The sequence below is a fragment of the Cervus canadensis genome, chromosome 18 (genome assembly GCF_019320065.1).
Source record: "Cervus canadensis isolate Bull #8, Minnesota chromosome 18, ASM1932006v1, whole genome shotgun sequence".
In the NCBI taxonomy this organism is placed as follows: Eukaryota; Metazoa; Chordata; class Mammalia; order Artiodactyla; family Cervidae; genus Cervus; species Cervus canadensis.
The window spans coordinates 51,786,550-51,813,656 of record NC_057403.1 but is presented as its reverse complement, the minus strand read 5'-3'; the positions used below and the strand labels follow the sequence as shown (position 1 = coordinate 51,813,656).

At 47.4% G+C, this 27,107-nt stretch overlaps 1 protein-coding gene across 9 annotated transcripts in view; it reads left to right on the top strand.

Annotated features, from left to right (window-relative positions):
* The first annotated feature begins 3,330 nt into the window (after window positions 1-3,330).
* The window catches only part of LOC122420576 (BTG3 associated nuclear protein), a 68,987-nt gene continuing 45,210 nt past the window's right edge, over window positions 3,331-27,107 (top strand). For 8 of the 9 annotated variants that reach the window (XM_043435822.1, XM_043435821.1, XM_043435820.1 and 5 more), the window contains exons 1-3: window positions 3,331-3,681; window positions 21,566-21,704; window positions 25,276-25,367. In XM_043435822.1, the coding sequence (XP_043291757.1) occupies window positions 3,553-3,681; window positions 21,566-21,704; window positions 25,276-25,367 (360 nt within the window). In that variant the 5' untranslated portion in view covers window positions 3,331-3,552. Of the gene's footprint in view, window positions 3,682-16,012; window positions 16,136-21,565; window positions 21,705-25,275; window positions 25,368-27,107 lie in introns of those variants that run through there. The other variant, XM_043435817.1, reaches the window with a different exon arrangement.

The window sequence follows — 27,107 nt, the reverse complement described above, 5'->3', positions numbered from 1 at the left end:
TGGGGCCATCCAGGCCACCATGCACCTCCTTCTGTTTCTATAAAGCTCCCATGGATGTGTCTTCAGCCTAGTTAACTCTGGGAACTTGGATTGGATTCTATTTTATTTATTTATTTTTGTTTGAGACACTTGTGGGATCTTAGTTTCCCAAACATGGATTGAACCCTGGACCCTGGGAGTGAAAGTTCAGAGTTCTAACCACTGGGCAGCCGGGGGTTCCCTGGATCAGATTCTAGTAAGGCTTGATGGCAAGGAGAAGGGTCCCCTGTGGTAGGGAAGTGAATTTCATTGGGAAGCAGTGGTCTTCGCTGATTTCTAGGTATTTGATTTTTTTAAAACCATGGTGAATCAGTTAGGTGTCAATACTGCACAACTTCACTTGTCTCAGTTCCTGGGCAGCAAGTGAAAATGAAAGTGAAAGTAGCTCAGCTCTGTCCGACTCTTTGCAACCCCAAGGACCATACAGTCCATGGAATTCTCCAGGCCAGAATACTGGAGTGGGTAGCCTTTCCCTTCTCCAGGGGATCTTCCCAACCCAGGGATCGAACCCAGGTCTCCCACATTGCAAATGGATTCTTTACCAGCTGAGGCACAAGGGAAGCCCAAGAATACTGGAGTGGATAGCCTATCCCCTCTCCAGGGAATCTTCCTGACCCAGGAATCGAACCAGTGTCTGCCTGCATTGCAGGCAGATTCTTTACCAACTGAGCTATCAGGAAAGCCCAAATAAAAGTAAATAAAACAGAAACATCAAAAACGGAAAAGAGAAGTCTAGCACTCCAGCCTAAGGACAATTACTGTTTTGCTCCACTTAACAGTGACTCAGGATGACTGAGCAGTGGCCTGGAAAGGAAGGAGCAGGCAAGCCCACACCTGAAAGAGGGCTGCAGACGAGGACCTGGTGATATTTTAAAATAGTGTGAAAAATATCACCTTACATTCATCTGCTTTCCAGTCAGATATGCATGTATCCTTGCAAGAATTTTACAGTTAAGTGTTCAGACTGGTTGTGACTGAGGAAGAGGTGGGGACAGAAAGCACAGGTCTCTCGGGATTTTTGTGGTTGGCTTCAGAAACCCTTTCCCCACTGTGAGCAGACCCTGGACTCCAGATTCAACTGCTTTGGATTCAGGACCCCACTTTCATCTTTTTTTTTTTTTTTGCAGAGCAACTTTCCAATCTCTTTGGACTCTTCTTTACCTCTGATTAGGACAGATCTCATTTCAATACCACGATCTTCCCTGCTCTAACCCTCTTTGGACTTTCTCGAGGGCACTTTTCCTGCAGAGGAATCTGGTGACCAGTCTCAGAAGAACCCTGAGGGCTAATTCTGGAAGAGCCCCAACAAGGTTGCCCAAGGCCCCACGGCTGGTTACTGCCTTGAGTAGTGTTTTATCATTGGCAAAAGAGAGGTGGGCAGGAAACTCACAGTAAATCGTTTCTTTTCTGAAAGAAAATAGCTCCACCATTTCATGTTTGGAGGATCCAAGGAATTTTAGCTCGTTGTAAACAACTCAGGAGACAGAGGTGAGTGTAAAGAAGAAAAATGAAAAGCAGTGGTATTCCCAGCAATACTGGTAAGTAGGAATAACATTCCTGAGAATTGTCTATAGTTTGGGACTGTTTTTCCTATAGTACCCACAAACACACTTTTATGCTCTTTAAATACAATACAACCATACTTATGTTTATATTCATATATAAATAACATTGCATTATTATATATGGACATTCTATACACAATACATTGTCGTTCAGGTGCTCAGTCCTGTCCAACTCTTTGTGACCCTAGGGACTGCAGCATGCCAGGCTTCCCTGTCCATCACCATCTCCTGGAGCTTCCTCAAACTCATGTCCATCGAGTCAGTGATGCCATTCAACCATGTCGTTCTTGTTGTCCCCTTCTCTTCCTGCCTTCAATCTTTCCCAGGATCAGGGTCTTTTCCAATGAGTCAGGACTTTGCATCAGGTAGCCAAAGTATTGGAGCTTCAGCTTCAGCATCAGTCCTTACAATGAATATTCAGGACTGATTTCCTTTAGGACTGACTGGTTTGATCTCCTTGCAGTCCTAGGGACTCTCAAGAGTCTTCTCCAACACCACAGCTCAAAAGCATCAGTTCTTCAGCGCTCAGCCTTCTTTATGTCTAACTCTCACATCCATACATGACTATTGGAAAAACCATAGCTTTGACTATATGGACCTTTGTTGGCAAAGTAGTCTCTGCTGTTCAATATGCTGTCTAGGTTTGTCATAGCTTTTCTTTCAAGGAGCAAGTGTCTTTCAATTTCATGGCTACAATCACCATCTGCAGTGATTTTGGAGCCCAAGAAAATAAAATCTGTCACTGTTTCCATTGTTTCCCCATCTATTTGCCATGAAGTGATGGGACTGGAGGACATGATCGTTTTTTTAGTGTTGAGTTTTAAGCCAGCCTTTTCACTCTCCTCTTTCACTTTCATCAAGAGGCTCTTTAGTTCCTCTTTGCTTTCTGCCATAAGGGTGGTGTCACCTACATAGCTGAAGTTACTGATAGTTCTCCCAGGAATTTTGATTCCAGCTTGTGCTTCATCCAACCCAGCATTTTGCATGACGTACTTTGCATGTAAGTTAAATAAGCAGGGTAACAATATACAAGATTGACCACACTCCTTTCCTAATTTGGAACCAGTCCCATTGTTCCATGTCCTGTTCTAACTGTTGCTTCTTGATCTGCGTATAGGTTTCTCAGGAGGCAGGTAAGGTGGTCTGGTATTTCCATCTCTTTAGTAAGAATTTTCCACAGTTTGTTGTGATCCACACCGTCAAAAGTTTTAGCATAGAGAATGAAGGAGAAGTAGATGGTCTTCTGGAATTCTCTTGCTTTTTCTATGATCCAACGGATGTTGGCAATTTGATCTCTGGTTTCTCTGCCTTTTCTAAGGATACATAACAAACATCACAATACATAACAAACATCAATTACACATAAAATATATATCACATATAATTAATATATATTTTTCCAGGAGCGTGTCTTCGAACCTGTGACAACCCTGGGAACCCCTGAACTCGCCTGCTACTCAGGGGAACCCCACTGCAGCAGTGGCCAGAGACGCGCCGGCGCAGCGGACTTACACAACTTAACTACAAGTCCCAGCATCCCACGCGCTGGCACGGGTCGGGGTGGGGATGGGACCACAAGTACCAGCAGGCTTCGCGCAGACGCAGGAACCACGAGTCCCAGAATGCACGCTCGAGGCTTGCGCAGGGCTCTCCGGGACATGTAGTCGTCTGTGGCACTAATTCCTATTCATTAGGCCTCAAAGAAAATGCAAATTCCTCGAACGGTCCACCAGCGCGACTTTTCAGGGGCTAGTGAGAAGCTTGAACGCGTGACAGAGAAGTAAGAAGTTTGGGGGCCAATCTGTGGCGCGGATGCAGGACCCGTGCGCATGCCCGGCGGTCGTCGGCGCCAGCCCAGCGCGCGCGGGAGACTCCGAGCGGCAGGCCCCGCCCCCGCGCCCCGCGCCTCGCCCCGCCCCCTGCTCCCCCTCCCGGTGAGCCTGCGCAGATGGTGCAGGGCGGAGGGCCGCGGGGAGGGATTCGCGGCGCCTGCGCAGAGCGGCGGCTTCTCTCGCGAGGACGGACGCCATTATCGCATCTCCCCGACAAACACCACGAGAATTCCGCAGCCCACACGGTAATTGCAGCTCCCGCAGCCGGTCGCGTCTCCACCTCCCCCTTCCCGCGGGGCGAGAGCGAGAGCGAGATCTCCCCTCCTCCCTCCTCCCTGCGCCCTCCTCCGGCCGCGGCGCCCGCGCCGCCGCCCCCGCCCCCCCCGATAAGGCGACCGGCCCCAACGGCCCGCCGTCTTGTGCGCCCCCGCCTCAGCTCTGTCAAGCCGCCTGCCCGCCGCGCCTCAGCGCACCCGCACCCGGCTCTGGCCGCCCATCCCCCGGCCCGCCGTCCCCGCCGTCGCGGTGCGCGGGGTCCGTCGCGGAGCGGGCCTCCCTTCCGGGACCAGGCCCGCAAGAGCAGCGTCCGGCAGCGGGCGGGCGGGGTGGGGTCGTGCTACTGCTGCGATGTAGCTGCTCCGGGTCGTGAGGCCACGGGCGGGCGGGCGACTAGGCGGCCCCCCCCCCGACGGACCCGGGAGGCCGGAGGCCGCGGATTCGGGGACAGCGGCTGTGGGCGGAAGTGCGGGAGGCGGCGGTTCGTGTTGGGCGGGCGGCGGGCCCTGGTTAGGGGCGGCCCTGGGGACCCCTGCCCGGTGCTCGGAATTTCCGAGCCGCCGGTAACGTTAACTCCGTGTGTTTAAGCTCCTTTGCCCCTTTTTGTCTGGCGATTAAAGTAAGCGTGTGCTCCTGGGACGTCGGGTCCTGTCATGAAGGCTCCAATTTTGAGAAAGCGGATGCTGTGTGTGGGTCCAATGCTGCGGCCGGTCCCACCAGCGTTTCCAGCACTTCTCATCGCGGCGGTCCGGTCAGGTGGACAGGGAGGTGGCTGCGGCCCACGGAGGGAAGGGGCTTCCCTGGGACACACGGCCAGGTTTGAACGCGATCTGTCCCAAGTCTGTGTTCTGAAAAAATTGCACACTTTTGATACTTTAATAAAATGATGCCACAAAGTGTCAATGGAAAACTATAAAACAGCCCCTGCCCCACCTCCCAGTTCCACTCCTCCAAGACTTTTATCTTTTTGCTGTTTCTTGAGGGAGTTCTTCGTAGCTATAAATAATAAGCTGGCACTTTACTGGTTTTATACATTCCTGACTTGCTGTTAACAGATAGGATGGATTAATTTTTCATATTGCATCTCACCTATCCCCTGAATTCACTATATTCAGTTAGTTCAGATTGTTTATAACTAAGCAGATACTGCTTCACAGCCAGGTAGTCTATTTCCCCTGTTATACGGGTTTTTGCTTTTTTCTTTTGTTCGTGATGGCTTTTCTGTTTGCTGTTTCTGTTGACTCTTTACCTTTTTTTTTTTTTTTTTACTGCTCCCTGAGGCATGTGGGATCTTAGTTCTCTGGGGATTGAACCTGTCCCCCCTGGAATGGAAGCATGGAGTCTCAACCCCTGGACTGCTAGGGAAGTCCCACTTTACCTTGTTTTAGATTCTGAAGGATAGCACTAAGTGTCTTACCGTCCCCCTCCTCAGCCTTGTGGTATCCTTTTTCTAATCTGGATTGTTTACTCCTTAGACCAGCTCTGGCATCATCCTGACATTTTCTTTTACTATACAACTGAGTTTGTTCAGGTCTCATGTTTTAATCTTGACTTCCTTTATTTCAATGAGAACCTACTGCCAAGTAGCCTTATTCCTTTTGGATAACTCTTCAGGATCCTCTTTGGTGTTAAGACATTTCTGGAATTCCCCAAAAATGTAGAGTCCTACTCTGAATTTGCTTTCTGACTCTGGGGACTTTTCCTTCAGCTCTGGAATTTGAAAGTCTCTTGTGTCATTTGAGAATGTCTTCTGCTCTGCTTTTGGTGGTGGCTTAGTCGCTAAGTTGTGTCCGACTCTTGTGACCCCATGGACTGTAGCCTGCCAGGCTCCTCTGTCCATGGACTCTCCAGGCAAGAATACTGGAGTAGGTTGCTATTTCCTTCTCCAGCTCTGCTTTTACTCTTCTGTTTAGGAGTTTCTGTTAGTTGGATGATGGACATCTTGGATTAACTTTCCAGATCTTCTGTCTTTATCCTCTTCCTGTGTCATCTTATTCTTGTTTCTGGGATAGAAACATTTATCCTCCAATCCTACTTTAAAATTTTTTATTTCCACAATCAAAGTTTAATTTCTAAGGATTTATTTTGTTCCTTTTCATAATATATTGTTTGATGAATGCATTATCTCCTTGACTTTGAGGATACTAGTAAGAATTTTTTTAGTTCTCTTTTATTCTCTAATTTTTTGTGTCCTATTCTGTCACTGTTGTTCTCTTTTTAAAAAGGCTGGCTTTTTGCTTTGTGTGGCAAATACTCTTTCTGGTAATTATTGTTGTCTAAGGCCAGAGGAAGCAGGCAGAGAACTTGTGAGTTTCGGGCGCTGATTTTTTTGGTCACACCCACATGGCGGCTTATGGAATTTTTGTTCCTCAACCAGGGATTGAACCCGGGCCCACAGCAGTGAAAGCATGGTGTCCTGACCTCTGGACCACCAGGGAATTCCCCTGTGGGACTACTTTTGAAAATATGCAGGTTACCCACTGGGTTTTGGGGAACTTTGTTGGGCTGGGACCTCAAGTGTCAGAAGGCAGATTTTCTCGGCCTCTCAAGCTTAAGGAAGATGCCTTTGATTGGGGGCTGCTCCACTTGGTCTGTGGAGGGCCCTTGTACAGCTGTTCGTACAGGGACCTGACTTCCATGCGCAGGCACAGCCCTCGCCCTCTCCTGGTTTGGAGTCTTAGCCTTTATAGGCTTGGAGGCCTCCTTTGTTGTATGCACTCCTGTGTGCTCCGATTACTGTTTCCTCTTCCCCCATTAATCCTCCTGGTCTGCCAGAAATTTGCAGAATCTCTTGCACACCTTATATTCTTTCTTGTGGATTTATTATATGATACTAAAAGTCACTTTAATGGGATGAGCAAAGTTCACCTCTGAGGCCAGTCGCTCTGTGTGAGTAGGTATTCCAGCATCCCTTCTCATCACCCTGCTCTCCTGCCTCCCATTGACTGTGGTAACAAATGCCCAGTGGCAGTGGGATGACTGGCCACATCTCGGTCCCCATGGCCTCCTCTGCATTGCACTTGTGGGCGGATGGTGTGCATTCCCACTGGATTTTCTCCTGGCTCCAGAGCTGTGGAGGGGTGCCAGGCTTAGCTGGGGAATGCCAACCATAGACGGTGTTAGAGCAAAGATTGTGGTTTTAGCCTCTGCAGGGGGCTTGTCTTGTATCACTGGGCCAGAGTTTAAGGATTGCCTCTAGGCAAGCGGTGATTACTGTGCTGGAAGTGTAACCTTGATGCATTTTAGTTGATTGTCCTTCAAAAGCTGTGAATAGTGAAATATACCAGTTGTGTTTGCCAGGGCCTTGCTAGTGGAGGCAGAGGCATTGCCATTGCTGGGGATTTGTGAGAAACATGGACTCTCACGCCCTGTCCAGATGTATGGAATTAAAATCTTCAGCTTTATAAACTTTTCCTTTTGAAGGAACTTTAGATTTACACAAAAGTCACTTCCCTTAACATTGACACCTTACATTATCAGATATCCTCATGAAAATCAGAAACTTAACTTTGTCACAGTACTGTTAGCTGAAATGTGGACCTTGCTGAACTTCATCAGTTTTCTACTAATATCCTTTTTCTGTTTCAGGATCTAATCCAGGACCTCACTCCGCATTTAGTTGTCATGTCTCCTTTAGTCTCTTCCAATTTGGGATGTTTACACATCTCTCCCAAAATGTTTATAAATTGCAAAGGAAGAATTATAACCTCACAGTGGAAAAACCTGGCATCTCCAGTAAAAAGACAATGCTATCACGTTCCGTAATGATATGCATTGAAACAGAAACACATACATGAAGTCTAGTCATGAGAAAACCCAAATTGAGGCACATGGTGCCAGAATCTTGACTGGTGTGCCTCAGAAACGTTCCAGGTGTGGACAGATAGCGAAAGATTCAGAGTTTGCAGTTTAGAAGATTGTCAGGTATAGTACATGCACTTGCTGAAGAAATACTTCCTGTGCTAGATGGTGCACAAGGAGCTAAGAGAGAATGACCCACCAGCCTTGTTTGGTGGGTGGTAAATGGTTCTGCCTAGTGCAGGCTCTAGGTGAGTCTGTGTAAGCAGATCATTGATAACGCCCTTATAGCTTACTAGCCTTAGTTTTTCCTTACGATCTCATCTACACTATAAATTCTGAAGACTTTAGCTGTACAGTTAAATACATGATATCATAATGCCAGACTGACTTTAAAATGTCCTTGTGACTTTACCACTTTTAACTATTTAAATCTGGAAAAAATAAGCATTTTCTCATTTTGAAGAAAGGAGTTCTGCGGGTAATGTGTATTAAGGTTCTCACTGAGAATGTCTTAGAAAAATGTGTAAAAAGCCCTCCCTTTCCAAGAGGAGGATAAAGATCATTATTGTGTCCTCTGACTTCACATACTTGATGGTCAGAAAAACAAAAGCACATAGTGAATTGTTCACTGGAGGTGCCTTGAACTATTCTGAAATGTTCATTGGAGTTTGAAGGAATTTGACAGCAACTTTTGGGTCCTGTGGTTGCAAGTTGCTCTTAAAAAGTGACAAGTGCTTCTTATTCAGGGATAGAACCTGGAGCTCACTTAACTGCTCAGAAGAATAGACTTCTAACATCAACCCTCCTTTCAGAGTACTTTTAAGAATTCTCAGCTCTTTGGTTTCTCACTTTTCTGTAGTTTGTGAAACCAGTTTAAAATGAGAGCTTTAGCTAATCATCTCATCTTATGCCATCTGCCTTGCTGTCGGCTCTGTCTGTGCCCAGCCTACCTCCTGGGAAGACGGGGCTGTCTTCAGATCTAGAGGGCATGCTCTTGACTCCATCTCATCCCCCAGCCTCCTGCCCCAGCCAAGCATCCCTTCACCATAATAGTACGTCTTCCCGGGTATGTCTAAGAGGAGGCTGAGCTTGGGATGACCACCCAGGGCCTACCCCTGCTTGAAACCCGTGGATGCTTTTGATTTAAACTGTGATGGAAACCTTAACTTCCCAAGCAGATAGCACACCCAAAGCATTGTGGAAGTCACCTGAAATGATTCCTTTTTTGAATTAAATTCTTTGTGTTTTTCACATCGACCCATTGTCAAGGACCGTCCAATTTTATTTAATGTTTTGGACCACCTGCCTTCATGGTGGGTGAACAGTAAGATGGCCTTGTCTTTATAGTGACCCTCATACTGGGGTGGGGGGATGGCGATGGTGCTGACCACTGCCCCAGACAGGTGGCCCATAAGGTTGGATTGCTGACAATACATAGATGGTGGAAGAATGAAATCCATCAGCAAAGGCCAGAGAAGATGAAGAGGACAGGTAGAGAGGTGAGGGGGGTGTCTGGAAGGTGACTACCCTTTCCTTGCGCTGAGTCCTTCCTTGTTAGTGTTTAGAGTAGTTGAGTGTGGGGAATGCTCTGAAAGAGTGAGTGGGCAGGAAGAGCCCGGGTAGGAGGGGTGGGTGGGGGTGGAGTGGTGTCAAGAAGCCGGGGACTGGGCTGAGTGGATTGGGGCAGAGCCCTGTACCGACAAACCTTCTGTAATAAAGATTGACATCGTGTGCTGCAAAGAATGCCGCTTCTGGTCTCTAGTGATTTTTCCTTTCTCTTCACGATGGAAAGTCATCAAATAACTTGAAGCAGAATTACACCTTTCTAAAGTAGCAGTGGGTTTGGATAAACTGGCAGGGAAAACTTGGTGCTGGCATTTCCTTGTTGGTGTGAACTGTGTGTCCCTTGAGTGTGGCAAGAGCCCCGGGCACCTTGATCTTCCTGGATGGAGCGGGGACAACTCAGGCTGGGTGCCAGCTGTCACCACCAAGTGCACCCTGTAGTCGCATTGGCAGGGGACTGCAGGACGGGACTGCCTGCTGCTACACTGTCCTGGAAGCGCTCGTGGCTGGAGCCAGGGTGGACCTCAGGATCAGGTGCTGCGTCAAGCTGCCCTCTCTGCTGGGATCTTCTGCAAACACGCCACTTAATTCACAACCTCTCCAGCCACCGCCTCCCCCCCGCCCTGATTTTGACTGAATCTGTCCCAGAAGGTTAGGCGTCCTGTTCACCAGTGAAGAGGCGCAAACACAGTCTGTAGTTATGTGGCCTGGTTTTGAAATGAAACACTTGATGGATTTTTTAAGGTTTGCGGGATTCAACTAACAACACATTTTTTGTGAAGTGAGGGCTTTAATATTTTTTACATTATCTTAAATTTGTGTGATTTAAGTTTATGCAATTCAGATGTGTATAAAATGCAGTCCTACTATGTTAGGAGGCTAAAGGGGTGCAGGAGGTTGAAAGCAAAGTGTGCTGCCTGGGCTCCCTCCACGCCAATTGTCTGTAAAACACTCCACTCCCCTGGCTTCACTGGTCCTCACTGCTTCTCCTGGGATCATTGAAGAGCTCAGGAAGCCTGCTTTGCCTCTTTGGGATTTCTGTAGATGTGCTGTAACCTGAAGCAGAAATTGCTCCTTCCAGCCAGTAGGAGGTGAAGCAGGCAGTCAGCTCAGGTTGGAGCACCTTCAGGAGGCCACCATCATTTTTCTGCTTCTCAGTAAAATTTCCTGTTTCTTTATCCCCCGTCTTAGTCTCCAGGCAGTTTCAAGAGTCTAGAGGTGCCACTGTTAAATGCTCCACTCCAGAGAAGTCAACAGACTTGTAAGGGACTGGATGAGTAAACACTTCTGGCTTTGGGGTCTGTCCCAACCACTCAACTCTGCCTTTGCAGAAGCCAAAGTAGACGTGGCTGTTTTCCAATAAAACTTTTCTACAAAACTAACTTGCTGGTGGGACCTGCCTCTCAGACTGTGGTCTGTGACTCCAGACACCATGCTAATGCAAGTGGAAGATGTCCAGGTGGGGAGTCAGCAACACCGAGCTGATGGTGAGGGGTGCTCCCACTGGGTCCCTCTTTGCACAGGCCACTCCTCCAGCAGCTGTGCCTGTCACCACTGACTTGGAGGTTCTGGAGGTTTTATTTTGGAAAAATCTACGTGGAGAGAAAAGTCAGAGGCAGCCCTGCTGAAGTGTAATTGGTGTCAGATGAGAATGCATCTTTCTGTCCTTAGCACTGTTGTTTGGAACAAAAGCCTTAGCAACTCTTCATAGGAACTGGGTTTGGATTTTTTTCAGGCTTGAAAGTTTTAGGAATAGTACAAATGATTGTGGTGTAGTCTTCTCTTAGGGTCTTAGATGCTAATATTTTATATTTGCTCTATCCTTTCTCTTCTCTGCAACCTCCTGTGTGTGAGTCTCTTTTTTTCCCAAAACAGTTTAAGCTATAATGTCCCGTTAACCTTAAACATTTAAGTGGCTGTTTCCTGCAATCAAGGACATTCTCTTTATATAACCACAGTACAGTGTTCAAGGCTAACAGAGTCTTATCAAGAGAACATGCTGGTCATAGCTAACACCCTTTTCCAAAAACCCAAGAGCGACTACACCTAGACATCACCAGATGGTCAGTACCGAAATCAGGTTGATTATGTTCTTTGGAGCCAAAGATGGAGAAGCTCTATGTGGTCAATAAAAACAAGACCAGGAGCTGACTGTGGCTCAGATCATGAGCTCCTTATTGCAAAATTCAGGCTTTAATTAAAGTGGGGAAAACCATTCGGGTATGACCTGACTCAAATGCCTGGAGTTAGGTATGACCTAACTGAAATACAGTGGAGGTGACAAATTGATTCAAGGGATTAGATCTGATAGAGTGCCTGAAGAACTATGGACAGAAGTATGTAACATTGTACAGGAAGCAGAGAGGGAAACCATCCCAAAGAAAAAGAAATGTAACAAGGCAAAATGGTTGTCTGAGGAAGCCTTACAAATAGCTGAGGAAAGAAGAGAAGCGAAACGCAAAGGAGAAAGGGAAAGAGAGCCATCTGAATGCAGAGTTCCAGAGAATAGCAAGGAGAGATAAGAAGTTAAATGAACAATGCAAAGAAATACAGGAAAAACAGTAGGATGGAAAAGACTGGAGATCTATCTCTTCAAGAAAATTAGAGATACCAAAGGAACATTTCATGCAAGGATGGGCACAGTAAAGGACAGAAATGGCAAGGACCTAATAGAAGCAGAAGAGATTAAGAAGAGGTGAGAACACACAGGAACTATACAAAAAATGTCTTAATGACCTGGATAACCACAGTGGAGGCTAGATATCCTGGAGTGCCAAGTCAGGTGGGCCTTAGGAAGCATCACTATGAACAAAGCTAGTGGAGGTGATGAAATTCCAGCTGAGCTATTTAAAATCTTAAAAGGTGATGCTGTGAAAGTGCTGCACTCAATATGCCAGCAAATTTGGAAAACTCACCTGTGGCCACAGGACTGGAAACGGTCAGTTTTCATTCCAATCCCAAAGAAGAGCAATGCCAAAGAATGTTCCAACTACCCTGCATTTGCACTGATTTCACATGCTAGCAAGGTAATCCTCAAAATTCTTCAATACTACATGAACTGAGAAATTCCAGATATACAGGCTGGGTTTATAAAAGGTAGAGGAGACAGATCAAATTGCCAACATTCATTGGCTCATAGAGAAAGCAAGGGAATTCCAGAATAACATCTACTTCTGTTTCATTGACTGCATTAAAGCTGTAGACTCTGTAGATCACAACAAACTGTGGAGAATTCTTAAAGAGACAGGAGTATCAGACCACCTTACCTGTCTCCTGAGAAACCTGTATGCAGGTCAAGAAGCAATAGAACCAGACATGAAACAACAAGGGGTTCAAAATTGGGAGAGGAGTACATCAAGGCTGTATATTGTCACCCTGCTTATGAAACTAATATGCAGAGTACATCATATGAAATGCTGGGCTGGATGATCAACAAGCTGGAATCAAGATTGCCGGGGGAAATAACAACATCAGATACACAGATGATACCACTCTAATGGCAGAAAGTGAAGAACTAAAGAGCGTCTTGATGAGGGTGAAAGAGGAGAGTGAAAAAGCTGGTTGAAAACTCAGCATTCAAAATACCAAGATCATGGCATCCGATCCTATCACTTCATGGCAAATAGAAGGGGAAAGAGTGGAAACAGTGACACACTTTGTTCTCTTGGGCTCCAAAGTAACTACGGTTGGTGACTGCAGCCATGAAATTAAAAGATGCTCCTTAGAAGAAGAGCTATGATAAACCTAGACAGCGTATTAAAAAACAAAAACATCACTTGGCTGACAGAGGTCTGTATAGTCAAAGCTATGGTTTTTCCAGTAGTCATGTACAGATGTGAGAGTTGGACTGTAAAGAAGGCTGAGCGCTGAAGAATTGATGCTTTGAGTCATGGTGCTGGAGAAGACTCTTGAGAGTTTCTTGGAGTGTGTGGAGATCAAGCCAGTCAGCCCTGAAGGAAATAACTGAGTATTCTTTGGAAAAGCTGATACTGAAGCTGAAGAGTTGGGCACGACTTAGTGACTGAACAACAATAACAGTTTTCAGAATTAGGAATCTCATCGATTCAGCTGTGTTATCTAAGCAACGGATCTAGTTCATTTTGCTTTTTACTGATTATCACAATAATGTCCACTTTTTTTTTGTTGGATGCACAGTGCAGCACGTGGGATCTTAGTTCCCCAACTGGGGGTAGAACCTGTGCCCCTTGCACTGGGAGTGCACAGCCTTAACACTGGGCCACCAGGGATGTTCCAGTATGTCCTCTTTTTTTTTGCAAAAGAGAAAGGGGCTCCTTTACTAACTTTGGATATATTTTCCCCAAGAATATTTGCCCTAGCCGATATCACAAATTAGGCACCATACTCCTTACAAACTGCAAGTTTAATAACATCAAAAGTTTGCATGTTTATTGTTGACAGAAATCACCTTGAATCATTTCCATCTGCCGTTCTGTTTGAGGGAGGGGAGACTGTGAGTAGAGGTAAGAGGCAGAATGCCATCTGTTTCTAAGGTCTCCGCAGACCACTGGTTGCACATGCAGATGTAGTGGGATTGTGAAGTGCTAGAGTTGTGGACCCAGAAAAGAACATTACCTTACTTGGTGGCATTTGCTAGGTTTATGAGAAGTTCTCTGAGGTCACTCTGTAGTATATATAGTCCTGTTGGCTTGGGTAAGGGTTATTTTGGGGGGCTTCTTCTGTTCAGTGGTGGACCCTTTTATTTATCAAAGTGCAGCTGACCCTTAAACAATGTGGGATTGGGGAGCCAGCCTCCATGTAGTGGAAAACCGGAGTGTAACTTGCAGCCAGCTGTCCATATCCATGCCTCTGCATCCTCAGATTCAACCAGCTGCAGCTTCTGCAGTACTGTAGTGTTTACTGTTGAGAAAAGTCATGAGGTTAAGGTGCTTAACCCTGTAGATCTGGTTTATTGTTACAGTCCTGCATCTTTGGCCGATGTCATATTTTATGTTATCAGAGTAATACTTCACAGTGTAAGCTGTTTAGTAGCTACCAGGGAAGAATTAAAATTTTAGGGCATTATGTATATAGAAGCCAAAGCTTTTATTGCAAGATATGTGTAGACCTCTGCAGTGTATTTATTTACATTTATTGTTGGCAGTTAGTGAATCAAGTAAGAGTTGCTTTTAATTGCTTTTATGGTTTCTATTTTATGGCAGACATTATCTGAAATTCACTTTAACATGTGTGTGGTTCTCAGGCTTTCTTTTTAGAGGTGTAATTCCTGAAGGCAGTAGTTGACAGAGTGTGGACTCTAGAACCCTGGGGATGTCCTGGAGAACCTTCCCAGCTGTGAGAGTAGTTTTCATAATGATTGTCAAGAGGTCATTTGCCTTTTTTTGCTGATTCGTCACTGCTGTGCAAGTCAGAAAAGCCATTCTCACCTAAGAATGTCCTTGATGAAGCAATAAAAATCATGCATTTTGTTAAGTCTCAGCCCTGAGTACAGCCCTTTTCAGTACTCTGTAACAAAACAGGATGTGTGTGGAGAATGTTTCTGCGTTTTGGAGTTGGGAAGTTGCTTGGAGGACAGGCCCTGTTAGCTGAACTGGCCGCTCTTTTTCATGGACCACCGGAACAGACTAGTTGACATGTTACCGGTATTTCTTACTAAATAGCCACTTAGCCTGTAACTGCAAGGAAAGCAGCTAACCCTACTGCCAGTGGTAACATTTGCGCTTCCAAGTGGAACTGGAATTTCAGAAAGCTTTGTGTGCCGCTATGAGCCTGCAGCTTCCTAATATGTCAAGACTTTTCTGATGAGATCAGTGCTGATACTAAGGAATGTGATGCTTTAGATAATCTATAATAAGCAACATTTGGAAGATCTGCCTAACTCACTGAGCCAGTATTTTCCAGATGACCAGATCAGACCTGGGCCAGTGTCCATTTCAAGTGCAAGACAGATCAGTGGATTTTAAAGTAATAACATAAAGAAAAGTTCACCAGTAAGGTTTTAGATTCCTCACTGCAGCTTGCCTTCAGGGAGAAATAAAGCCCTTTATGAGTGTGTTGGGACTGGGAGTGTGTTGAGAGCATTTCTGCACCTACCTGAACACGCCGCTCAGGTGCACCACCCCCTCCCAGCTGCACCTCTGGTGAGGCTGGCCCTTTCTCTGCAGCAACAGATAGGAGAACCTAGTTGTTTTCCAATAAGTCTGACATTGAAGAAATTTGTAGAAATGCAAAACTGGGTCTCTCTTCTTGCTGAGGTTTTGCTTTTATTATTTTGGGAACTCTAGTAATTTTTGGTAAAGAAAAAAAGTTTTTTGTGTTAATATGTATTGTATTGATTTTTGTAATTTTTAGATGAATAAAGTGTTCACACATTTTCTGTTCTAATCTCCGAGAAGGGGATGTTGTTAGACACATGTCCATGAGCATGAGCTCGCCAACTTTCAGGGGGAGGGGCTGCTGAGACCAGTGCGTCTTGACCGAGGACAGCGGTGCTGTGGGAGCAGCTTAAGTCCGGCCACTTCCCTTTCTCGCATTAGTGGTTTGTATTTGAGGAGGTTTATCCATTTTGGGAAGTGTGACTAGAAGTGGTCAATCTGATCAAACATGATAATTGTAGGGGAAGGACCCGCTGTCTGAGGCTAGTTTGACCTTCTCCTAATTTCAAACTTAAACATCTCTGGAGGGCCTGTTGTGAAGAAGAACTAGTGTGGCCTGGATGTTCATATGAATCAGTGCTGCTTCCCAATGATCTAGTACCCGACTGGTCGTTTATAGTCACATTTTCTCTTTCTTCCCTCTTTCTCCTTTGCATCTTCCCCCTGCCAAAGCTGAGTCTTCTTCACATGTTTCGGTTTAATAAGAGTTGATTTCTTTGTTTACTTCATCCTGGTTTTTAATTAATTTTTATTACTACATCTGTATTCAGACAGGTCTGACTGAGCGGAATGGTCTTTATTCTGTTGGAGGGGCCCTGTTTCTGAGCTTGAGGTTTTTAACTGGGCACCATTGGGCTGCTTCCTGGAGGAGATGGAGGTTGCTGCTCTGGTCTTCATGGCGTGTGGACTTGGCCTTGCCGCTCAGGTGGGCAGAGCAGAGCTGGTGCCAAGGTGGGGCAGTGGCTGGGGGACCGGGACCTGGGGGTGGGCTTGCTGTCGAGCCTGGGGCTGGCGGATCCCACGACTCCTCTCCGAGACTTGTCTTTGGGGTCTTCTGTCTCTTATACTCATCAGGGACACTCCTTCCCTCTGAGGACTGTTGTCCGAGTATTTGGCATCTGTAAAGGGAGGTCGGACTGGCATGGTGACTCCAGGGCCCCGCCAAGGGTGCCACACTTCCACCTGTGACTTCAGGGTGTGTGGGCCGCGTCTCTTCACACGGTCGCTCTGCAGGGAGCTGGTGGTTGGGAGACGGTTCTGGTGGAGCAGGGCCAGGTCACCACCCTGGGGTCACAGCAGCCGCCTTGCGCGCCTCCCCGGACGTAGCCTCCTACAGACTGTGTCCGCAGGTGCTTGTTCAGGGGCCAGTGGGAGAAACAGCTCTGCACAGTGTCTGCCCTAAGACCCCCAGGTGCTGTGACGTCCCTGTTGGGATGACTGTGTGATGTAGTTCTCGTGGTGACTGAGGAAACCCAGGGTGGACGCGGCGGGCTCTGCCTGGCTGCTTTTTCTTGATGCCTTTTTGCCGCGTGACAATGCTGCTGGGCTGCAGGGTTTCCTTTTCCCACGTTTACTGCTGTTGTGCAGTCACGTGTTCAATTATAGTAGCTCTTCTTTTTTCCCTTGTTTCAGGGGCCTTGTGGTTTTATTTTCTACAGGTGTCCAAAATATTTAAAAACTAGAAAAATCGAAACTAAATGTACTGTTCTGTGTTTCTGCTGATGAACAACTGCTCCTGTCTGTCGTTGACAATCCGCGAGCAGCTTGTATTTCCACTGTGAAACCTAACATGTCGTTTGCGTGAAATTCACAGTCATAAGCTAAACAGGTCTGTGACTTAGTTACACTGCAGTCATTGAAATGAGAGAACTCTGCAGACATTACTGCATGGTTTGTCAGCAGACATGCCGCCCTCCAGAGTATAGTGCTGGGTGGGCCGTGGGGTGTCTCCCCAGGGCTCCCCCCCAGCCCCACTGCACTGACATCCATGGCGTGCCAGGCCCCATGCGGAGCAGTGAGTGGGATGGGGCGGGTTCCTGCCCAGGGGAGCTTGTCTTCTAGCAGGGGAGACAGATGCCAAATCAGATGGATGTTTCGCCTGTGTCGCAGGTTAGATGGAAGGGCTTTGTGATGAAGCAGGAACGGGCAGCTGGGAGATGGGTGCTGCTGGTGGGTGTGACGGGTGGGACGTGACTGGGTGGAAGGGCAAGCGGATGGCGGAGGGTGAGGGCTGGGTGGTGTGTGCCCGCCTGGCTGGGGCAGCCTCCTCCGATGGCAGAGTGAGGAGCCTCGAGTGGAGCCTGGGGGCACAGAGGGAGCCTGGCTGGTGCCAGGCACGCACCTTGAATGAGCGGGAAACCTCTGTTGGGCTTTGAGCAGACAGGGACGCTGAGATGGGCTTTCACGTGATCCATAGCCTTTAAACAGGTATTGGAGGCGATTCTGGGCGAAGGCAGAGCAGGGAGACCCAGGTACGGCCAGCGCGTGGGTCCAGATATGCACTGATGAGGCCAGAGCGAGGGCAGCGGGAAGTTCTGCCTACAGGTCCAATGCGAGGAGGAGAACCACACCTGGGCGGGCGGTCTGGAGGTGTGGACAGGGACGGGTTCAGTTCAGCCTCTTCACACTGAGACTGGAGACCTAGGGGAGGTGGCCCAGAGGCCGTTTGTCACAAGGATCTGAAGTTCCGGGACAGGTTGGAGGTGGAGTTGATTGTGTGCTGTAGGCAGGGAGATGGGTGTTTCAGTGCCAGTGAGAAGAGGCCCAGGGCTGAGCCGGAGGGAGAGAGAGAGCCTGACCGCCCGGCCTGGGAGAAGGAGCGCCCGTAGGGCAGGGGCAGGGGCACCAGAGGTCACGGCTGTGGACGCACACGCGTGCAGGCCGGGAGGGGGGTTTGAGGCAGGGTGGAAGAAAGCGCCCTTGTTTTTATCCAGATTTGATGTGGTTGGCTTCATCTGTGTAGTTACTGCTTTGTTTTAGAAAAACTATTTCCAGTGTAATAAGCACAATAAATAGTATGTGCTTGTAGGAGGCTCAGCGGTCCAGAGGATAAAGGATGAAGGTCAGCTGGTGTTACCTGCCCTTCTTCCCTTGTGGGTTGCTCTGGTTCAGTATGCGTCATTCCAGAGCATTCTGTGTGCGTTCACACACACAGACACATGACTGAACATACCTGCAGTTCTCCTTTTCTCCTTTTTTTCTGTTATGTTAGTGTTACGTTCTGGAGACCATTCCATCCACATGGATGGCTGTGGTGCTCACGTCACTTACTGTACAGTCCCTGGTGACTGAGCGCTGGACTGGTGACTTGGCTGGTGGGCGTTTTTCCATGTGCTCCCTGGAGGATGCTCTCTTCTCGTTGCCGTTAGAGACGTTATTGAACATTAATCGCAGTCCAGCTGCTTTATGATATTAAGACTGGACTATCTCCAGGACTTCTGAGAAATGGCAAGTTTAATTTGCCAAAATGGCAACTTCATGCTTTGTTCTGTTCCAGTTTTCTTGGGCTTGTTGCCCTAGTTTTTTTTTTTTCTATTCAAATCATCACAGTTAGCAGAATTTTAAATGACTCTATCCTGGCAGCAGAATCATTTTGAGTAAACACCCTGGGTCATGTGTGGTGTCCTCATTTGGATGAGGGTAGGGTTCAGGATTTTATGGTTAGTTCGGAGTGTTAAGCCACTCACAGAGTTCCCAGAAACCAGGGAAGGCTTGGGTCTGGCACCTGAACACTTTCCACTAGCCCTTTGTGAGAGACAGGTATTTAACCTGGGACCTGAGGCGCTGGGCCATCGTGATTGGGCTTCAGGGTGGATCACAGAGGTTAAGCCTGGCTGCATGCCACAGATTCCAGAAATGCATTGTTTTTAGAGCAGGTGACTGGCAATTTTCCTTCAGATCAAGGAAGTCCGGGAGGCAGTGGGCAGGGAGGCCAGCAGCAGGAGGGCATGTGGGAAGGGTCTGGGAGCTGCTCCTGCACCGGCTCGCTCAAGCTCCTTTGGCGGGGGTGGGGGGGTGGTCACATGGCCGTGGCGTGCTGCAGGAGGGGCTGGACTCTGGTGGCCACGTGCCCTTTGAATTCTCATTCTTACAGCACTGAGCGTAGTGGAGAGCAGGTACTGGTCGGCTACCTGCTGTCTCTGTGGGGTGACTGAGTTTCAGGAACTTGGCAGTGTCTGTCTGTCCTTTTTTCTTGGAAGAGGATCTGTAATTAAAAAAAAAAAAATTGATTCTGAAAGCAGTGTGCGACCCTAAAACATTTTAAACCCATCAGTTCAAAGATTGAGGTGAGAGGGTGTTATCTAATTGAGGACCACTGCCTGCTTGAAGGGGCTCAGTGTATCCCTACATGAGTGGCTTTGGTGTTCATACTGATCACAGTTAATCTGCTCAGAGATCACCTTCAGAGGACACAGGTTTAGGGAGACAGACCCCTGGTGGGCCTGCCAGTTCCCCCAGCTTGTTCCTGTGGAGGCCTGCGACTGCTGGTGAGGCTGCACCGGCGTGTACGAGGGGTAGGAGGTGACGGTTTCCCTGTGACAGATGCTTCAGTATTTAGTTGTCTGATCATTTTAAAAAGCACTTTTTGAGAAGGTGATAACATGTACATGGTAAAAGCAAATATAATTTCCTTTTATCTTTATGCCCCAGAGATAGTCTGTGCACATCTAACATATTTCTTAAAAAGAAAAAAGCAGATTGAATGCTCCTCCTACAAATGGTTGTCTGTCCCTAACAAATTCTGGAGCTGCTGCCATTTAAGCTATAGAGTTTAAATCAGAATTTATAGGTTTAAGAACATGTGTGGAACTTATGAATTTAATTTTATGCCTGTTGGAACTTAGCCACTTAAAGGAGCTGTCAGTAAACTGGTTGGAAGTGGATGACCTAAGACTTGATTCGGCTGCTCCTTCCTGCTGGGCTTGCCTCAGGACAGTGAGCGTGTGTGTGTGTGTGTGTGTGTGTTGGGCTTGCCTCAGGACAGTGAGAGAGAGAGAGAGAGAGTGTGTGTGTGTGTGTGTGTGTGTGTGTGTGCGCGCTGGGCTTGTGTGTGTGTGTGTGCTGGGCTTGCCTCAGGACAGTGAGTGTGTGTGTGTGTGTGTGTGTGTGCGTGCGTGCGCGCGCGTGCTGGGCTTGCCTCAGGACAGTGAGCGTGTGTGTGTGCGTGCGTGCGCGCGCGTGCTGGGCTTGCCTCAGACAGTGAGCTGGGTGTGGTGTTGGAGCGCGCGCGTGCTGGAGCTTGCCTCAGGACAGTGAGTGTGTGTGTGTGTGTTGGGCTTGCCTCAGGACAGTGAGCGTGTGTGTGTGTGTGCTGGGCTTGCCTCAGGACAGTGAGCGTGTGTGTGTGTGTGTGTGTGTGTGTGTGCTGGGCTTGTGTGTGTGTGTGTGTGCTGGGCTTGCCTCAGGACACTGAGCATGTGTGTGTGTGTGTGTGTGTGTGTGTGTGTGTGTGTGTGCTGGGCTTGCCTCAGGACAGTGAGCGTGTGTGTGTGTGTTGGGGGGCGGTGCTGTCCTGGAGAGCTGGGCACTCAGTATCCGCCCTCGGGAACGAGCAGTCTAGCTGGGGAAGGTAGATGGCCCAGGTTGTAAGCATTTACTCACTGGTGATTAAAATACAAAGTGTAGGATGATACGAGTACTACAGTGGCATTGGCTCTTGACCTCCAGGCACCCAGTGTGCAAGTACCTCATTTAGACCCGTGTCGATGGGTCATATCTGGAGTGGCATGGCCTCGTTTCTCTTTTGGGAAAGGTGTGTCCGGGCCTCATCGGAGGATTTCAGGGCAGGAAGAAAGGAACGGACTGTGTTGCACATGTGATGCTGTCTCGGGGTGACGGTGGGGGCCAGGCCCCGGCCCGGGCAGCGGGCTGCTGCCGCAGTCGGTCCTCCTGGGAGCCGGCCCTCTGCTCTGCCTGCCTGAGGGAGGGCGTGTGAGGAGTGGAAACGGGCAAGGGGACAGCCTTGATGGAAGGGTCCACGTGGGTAGGATCTGGAGGTGTGTTCGCGACGATTTTTGGACTGTGGTGTGCGTAGTGGAGCTGAGAGCTGGTAGGGGCAGGTGAGGGACAGGACGTGTTCTGTGGGCAGGAAGGGGGCCGGGGGCATCTGGCTTGGGGGTGACGCGTTGCAGCTGTCTTAGGTAGGTGACTTCGGGGGGTATGGGAAGGGACTGGCAGGGTGGGGGCTTGTCTAGTAATGAGGGACATTTTGATGGTTTGAGTCAAGAAGAGCCTCATACTGGACATGTCCACAGGCCCCTGGTGAACCTGTGGATACAGAACGTGGCCTCAGTTTCCATCGTTTCAAGATCACGGTTGTTCATCTCCCTTTCGACTGTCTTGTTCTTGTTTCTAGGTGGCAGGAACACCGTCCTACGTGAGTCTGATTCCCTCTCATCCACCGGCCACTCTGCTCGCGTCCTGGATGATGTCAGAACAGGACCTGGCTGACGTGGTGCAGATCGCCGTTGAGGAGCTGAGTCCTGGACACCCAGGTACAGAGCTGGGCGCAGTCTGGGGAAAAAACCCAAAGGATCTTCTGCAAGCTTCCCTGCCTTCCCTTCAGTAAAGCAAGAGAAACATCAGGGTGTGCTCAGAGCGTGTGAGCCTGTCAGCCCCACGCCTGTCCCTGTGGTCCCTCAGCAACCCCCAGCCTACCCCTGCGCCACGGCCGTCCAGCCCTGGCTGCCCTGGCCTCCCTCAAGCCCCCGTGGTCCTGCCCGTGCCTCTTCTGTAACAGCAGATCATCTGCCGTGTGTGTGGACAGCTTTGAGGTGTTCTGTGCATGCTGCTCCCGCCTTCATCTGCTTCTTCCCTGGGAACGGTGTTCACGTGGTTTGCACTGTTTTTCTTCTGTGTACACTCTGCAGTAAAGGTCTTGCTGTGTATCGTGGCAGATATTAATATTTTTGCAGGATGAGTTCCCAGAAGCAGAGCTGCTGTGTTTATTCAGAGTTTTGATAAGATATTGATGGACGTCCCAGAAACACGACCCGGTTATTCTGAGAGATGACTTTTTCCTGTACTTTTGCCAGGGCTGGTAATCTTCCTTAGTGATGTTCAAGGCACTTAGCTACTTTGGAATCTTAACTAGATACTAGACACTTTATAAGGGGAACTCTAGATTTCAAGAACTTTATGAAACACTTTGTCAGCACTTTTATTTTGTAAAAAGATTTCTTAGTAAGTGTTCTCTCTTTTTTTCCCCATAAAGTTTTATGTGTTTAATATATCTGTTAAGTTTAAAATAATAAGCATACATAATTAAATCACAGAAATTGTTTTGGTTGCTTGGTTATTCTTCGTGGAATTGTTTAGTCATTAAGTCATGTCCGACTTTTTTGTTAGTCGGTGGATTATAGCCTGCCAGGCTCCTCTGTCTACGGATTTTCCAGGCAAGAATTCTGGAGTGGGTTGTCATTTCCTTCTCCAGGGGATCTTCCCGACCCAGGGCTCGAACCCGAGCCTCCGGCATTGGTAGACACATTCTTTACCACTGGGCCACCTTGGAAGCCCTCTTTATGAAATAGTAGTATTGAAATGCTGACTGTTTTCCCCACAGAAAAGAGAATTTTCAGAAATCTCAAAGTGTGATGATGTCTGTCTTGTATGATCTCTTGTATGATCTCTTAGTTGAAGAGTCTTAGTTGGGAAATGAGTTATGTATGGACGGTGGGCAGCATGTGTAATTTTAGGCTTGAATAAGCAGTCGTGAAGAGATGGGGATACCCCTTCAGAAATGCTATATTCTTTAGTCAGTTTTTTTCCTAATTTTGCTTTTGAATTGTTTATAAGAAGTACTGTCACCTGGTAACTGAAATGATCAAAAACTTGGCAGATCCTTGAGCAAAGTCAGGGTGTCTGAAGTTAGCTGTTAACCCCAGATTTCTCTGTAAAAAGCGAACCGGTTTGTTTAGAGCGAGAACATGAAGCATTGGCCTTATTTAGTGCCGCTCCTCGTATACCAGTGAACTGAAAACAAAGCAGTACTGTCAACAGGCATCACAGTTTTAAAAACGGTTGCTCACATTTTGTTGGGTAGACAATTTCTTTAGAAAACACTCACACTGTGATGCAATAATAAAAGAAAAATGGCCCAGTTATATAAATTTTAAGTGTTTTTAGAAACTACTAAAATTTTAACAGTTTACTTCCCAAGTAAATTCTTCCTCTGTTTAAAAAAAAATTTTTTTTCTCCCTCTGTAGATTTCAGTCCAGAGAAGGATTAGAGGAGTCATTTTTGATCCTGGTTTTGTTCCATGTAGCTTCCTTAAATGGCTGCAAACTACAGCTCATGGCTGTGTAACGGGTACCTACTGTGTGCAGGGAGGGCTCTCTGAGGACAGGGGACCCGCCATCTCTGGCCCCAGGGACCCCCCTCGCACCCGACACCAGCAGGCACCATGCTGTACCCCCACATTTACGTCAGGAGGGAGTTTAAGATTGAGATGTTTTTTTCGTCTCTAAAATGTAAACTTTGTAAAATTTAAAAATATAGTCAAGCAACTAGAAGAAATAGAAGTTTCCCATAATTCTTGCAAGAGAACTGCTTTTGAGTTTTTGGCATGTACATCCTCTCTTTTTTTTTTTGATTTCCTTTTGAAATCAACATGCTCAGTTAGGTTCCTGTGACTTTGTGTGTACCCACCACATAGCCACAGTCTATTTGCTCGTCTGCATACACACACACGATTGTAACCTTTGTCGGGTCTGCCCTTCCAGGTGACCGTGATGCTTTACAATGAACATTGGGTTTTTTTGTTTAATTTTAAAAGTAGTGCATGCAGAATGATAAAGCCCAAGGACAAAGAAGAAAATGAACCAGGAGCCCCACGGCTCATAGACAGTGGAGCCCAGGCGTGTGCCCCTGTTGCCACCGCAGGCTTGTCTCCTTCTCCTCACCTGCTTTGCTGCCCCTTGCTCGTCACCTTGAGGTGCTTCACGCTGCCAAGGGAGAGGAGACCAGCTGTGTCCCTGGTCAAGTCACTTAACTTCTCTGGACTTGATGTCAGCACATTAGAAGGATTAGATTAGTGGTTGCCAGAGCCTCTTCATCCTCCCAGTCCTGTTTTAATCACCAGCTTCCAGTGGGAGTTAAGCAGGCTTCGATGACGGTTCTGAGAACCTGTGTTGCTACCACAACACGTGTAGGCTTGGATTTTTCCTTTCTCTTACCTAAGTGAGAGCTTGTTCCTGCACACCTTATGAAGGTGTGTGAGGTGTGAATACATAGTGTATGACGCAGAGCCCTCTGGTGAGCAGATTGCTTCTGGCTTCGTTGCCCTGTGGCTGGTTTCTGCCAGGTAGAGCTTTAGGTGTAACTTAACCTCTGGAGACCAGCTTAGTGCTCTCGCCTGGGACCCCTGAAGGGTTCCTGCTAGAGTCTCAGGTCTCTTCAGTGTCTTTACATTTTAGAGTTTTAAGATAAATCACCTGATAAGTACAGGTGTAAAGACATCAGGATTGGGACCATATTGTGTCAGCCCTGAACTTGGGCCACGTGAGTTATCAGTGGAGAAATCATGATGCCCCCTTGGAAGGTGCTGGTGGGAGACCCCAATTTCAGACACACTACAGGGGAGTGACTTTCCCTGAAACTTAGTGTGTTACATTTGAGACTAGTTTGATGACCAACACTTGAGAAGATGTAGTATTCTGAGAGTGGTTTTGTTTTTGGAATGATGTGGCTGGCTGACAAGACCTTATTTTAAAGTTGGGAAGAAATCGTTATTAGCAATTGGTTTCTGTCACAAAGGGTGGCTGGATAGAGCCTTGAGTAAGAAGCCTGCAGTCTCAGTGTTAGTATCAACTCATTGGCACATTAGGGAGATAATTTATCCAATGTCTCAGTTTTTCTTGAGATTAAGGAGAGATCCTATTTTCTGCCTGACTGATAATTTTAAGTTAAATCTGTAAATAGTAAAATATGAAACAGTTTGTGCTAATTCTCGTTTAACCTTAGGTGACACCTTTCTGTTTAAGGTGTTGGAATGGTTTACTGTCTGAACATGAAACAGCTCTGTTAAACTTTTCGTATTGAAGTGGTTTTTGTCTCTTGATTTTCAGTTGTATTGGAGAATCATGTAGTGACAGATGAAGATGAACCAGCTTTGAAACGCCAGCGACTAGAGATCAATTGCCAGGACCCTTCTATAAAGGTGAAAATATTAATATATGTGGTTTTTTATATCTGATGTGGTGCTGCCGTAACATTATCACAATTTGGGGTGAGGAGGGGCTTAAATCAATACAAATTTACTTTCTCACGGTTCTGGAAGCCAGAAGTCTGAAATCAGTATTTCCGCAGGGCTGAGCTCCCTTCAGAGGCTCTGCGGGAGTGTCCCTCCTGCCTCTTCCAGCTCCTGGGGGAGCCTCAGGCATCTGTGGGCTTGTGGCCGCGTCCCTCCAGTCTCTGCCTCCATCTTCATGTGGCCTCCCCCATGCCTGCATGTCTTTTCTGTCTCTTACAAGGGAAGGGCCACCCTCACCTAGGATGACCTCATCTTATGTTGATTACATCTGCCAAGATCCTGTTTCCAAGCAAGGCCTCATTTACAGGTCCTGGGGCTGAGGATGTGGACGTATTGTTTCTCTTGAGTCACTGTTCAACCCCCAACAAGGCGCATACAGCCATAACGTTTCCCCTTGAAGACTCACAGTATTTAACCAGAATTGTGGTCTACTTCCTACACAGACCCGTGGACCTCACATGCTTGGAGGGAACGAACACCATTTCCCCAGTGATGAAGCACTTGTGTGCCTATGGTTTAGGGTACCTAAATTCTGTGGTTTGCTAAATGGGGCCTTGGAAACCACTGGCTCAGTCAGTGGGCGATCGCTGGTTCTTGGGTTTACTTGTTGGATCTGCTGTTGGCAAAGCCACAGAGATGAATACCAGCTCCTGTGAGAAGTTACGACTGCAGTGCAGAGGAAAACCAAAGGAACTTTTAGTTAATTTATAGAATAGTGTGTGTGTTTGTGCAGTGCAGCAAAGTGAATGTGTTATACACATACATGTTTCCACTTTTTTAGATTCTTTTTCCATACCGCTCATTATGGAGTCCTGAGTAAAGTTCCCCGCTCTATACAGCTGTATTCTCTCTTTACCTGGGCCTTTTGTGGAGAAACGTCTGGCTCATCTTGTTAACATGGAGAAGCAGCATGAACTTAACCTTGTGGATGAAGACACATCCAGTTAAATTTCTATTTCAGATTAATGTATAGAGGACCACTGCTTCAGTAACCCTACATTGTATAGTTAAAAATAAAATGTAATTTTATCACAAAAGAGGCTTGTGTGGGGAATAGCGTAGGAGTCAGACGTGGATAAGGTCAAGTGAAAGCAGTCCTGCCGCATCCCTGGCCTGCGAGCAGGGCCTTGGGCCGCAGCTGGAACCTGCCACACATGTCCTGGGAAAAGTGTGCTCACCGGATTGCCAGAGCTCTGCAAAAGGGATAGATTTGGATGATTTTTGGTGAATATCACTTGTATCTAGGAGACTTATTTAAAAGTGCTATTCTCTGCCTTTCTTTGTTTTATTGATTTGTGAAGTTGTGTTACTGGTATATAATAACTGATGTTCATCCAAACTCCAGGCAGAATAATTTCTAATTCAGAATTAAGATGATGCAGTTTTACTGTTTAGAGAATTTGGGAACCTCATGGTTGATGTCTTCAAATTATAAAAAATAATGGGGTCATTAGTGATTTGACCTTGGGACTTCGGCTACCAGTGAGTTGTTGTCACGATGCTTACGTCAGAGGAGCCTCGTACGCTGCCTCTCTGCTGAGCTGAGCCATCACGGGCTGGCTCCCGCCTGGCAGCCTCCTTCCCATGTCAGCTGTGAGGCCAGCAGGGGCACAGCGCACGTCCCTCTGTGTCCCTGTTGACCTACGG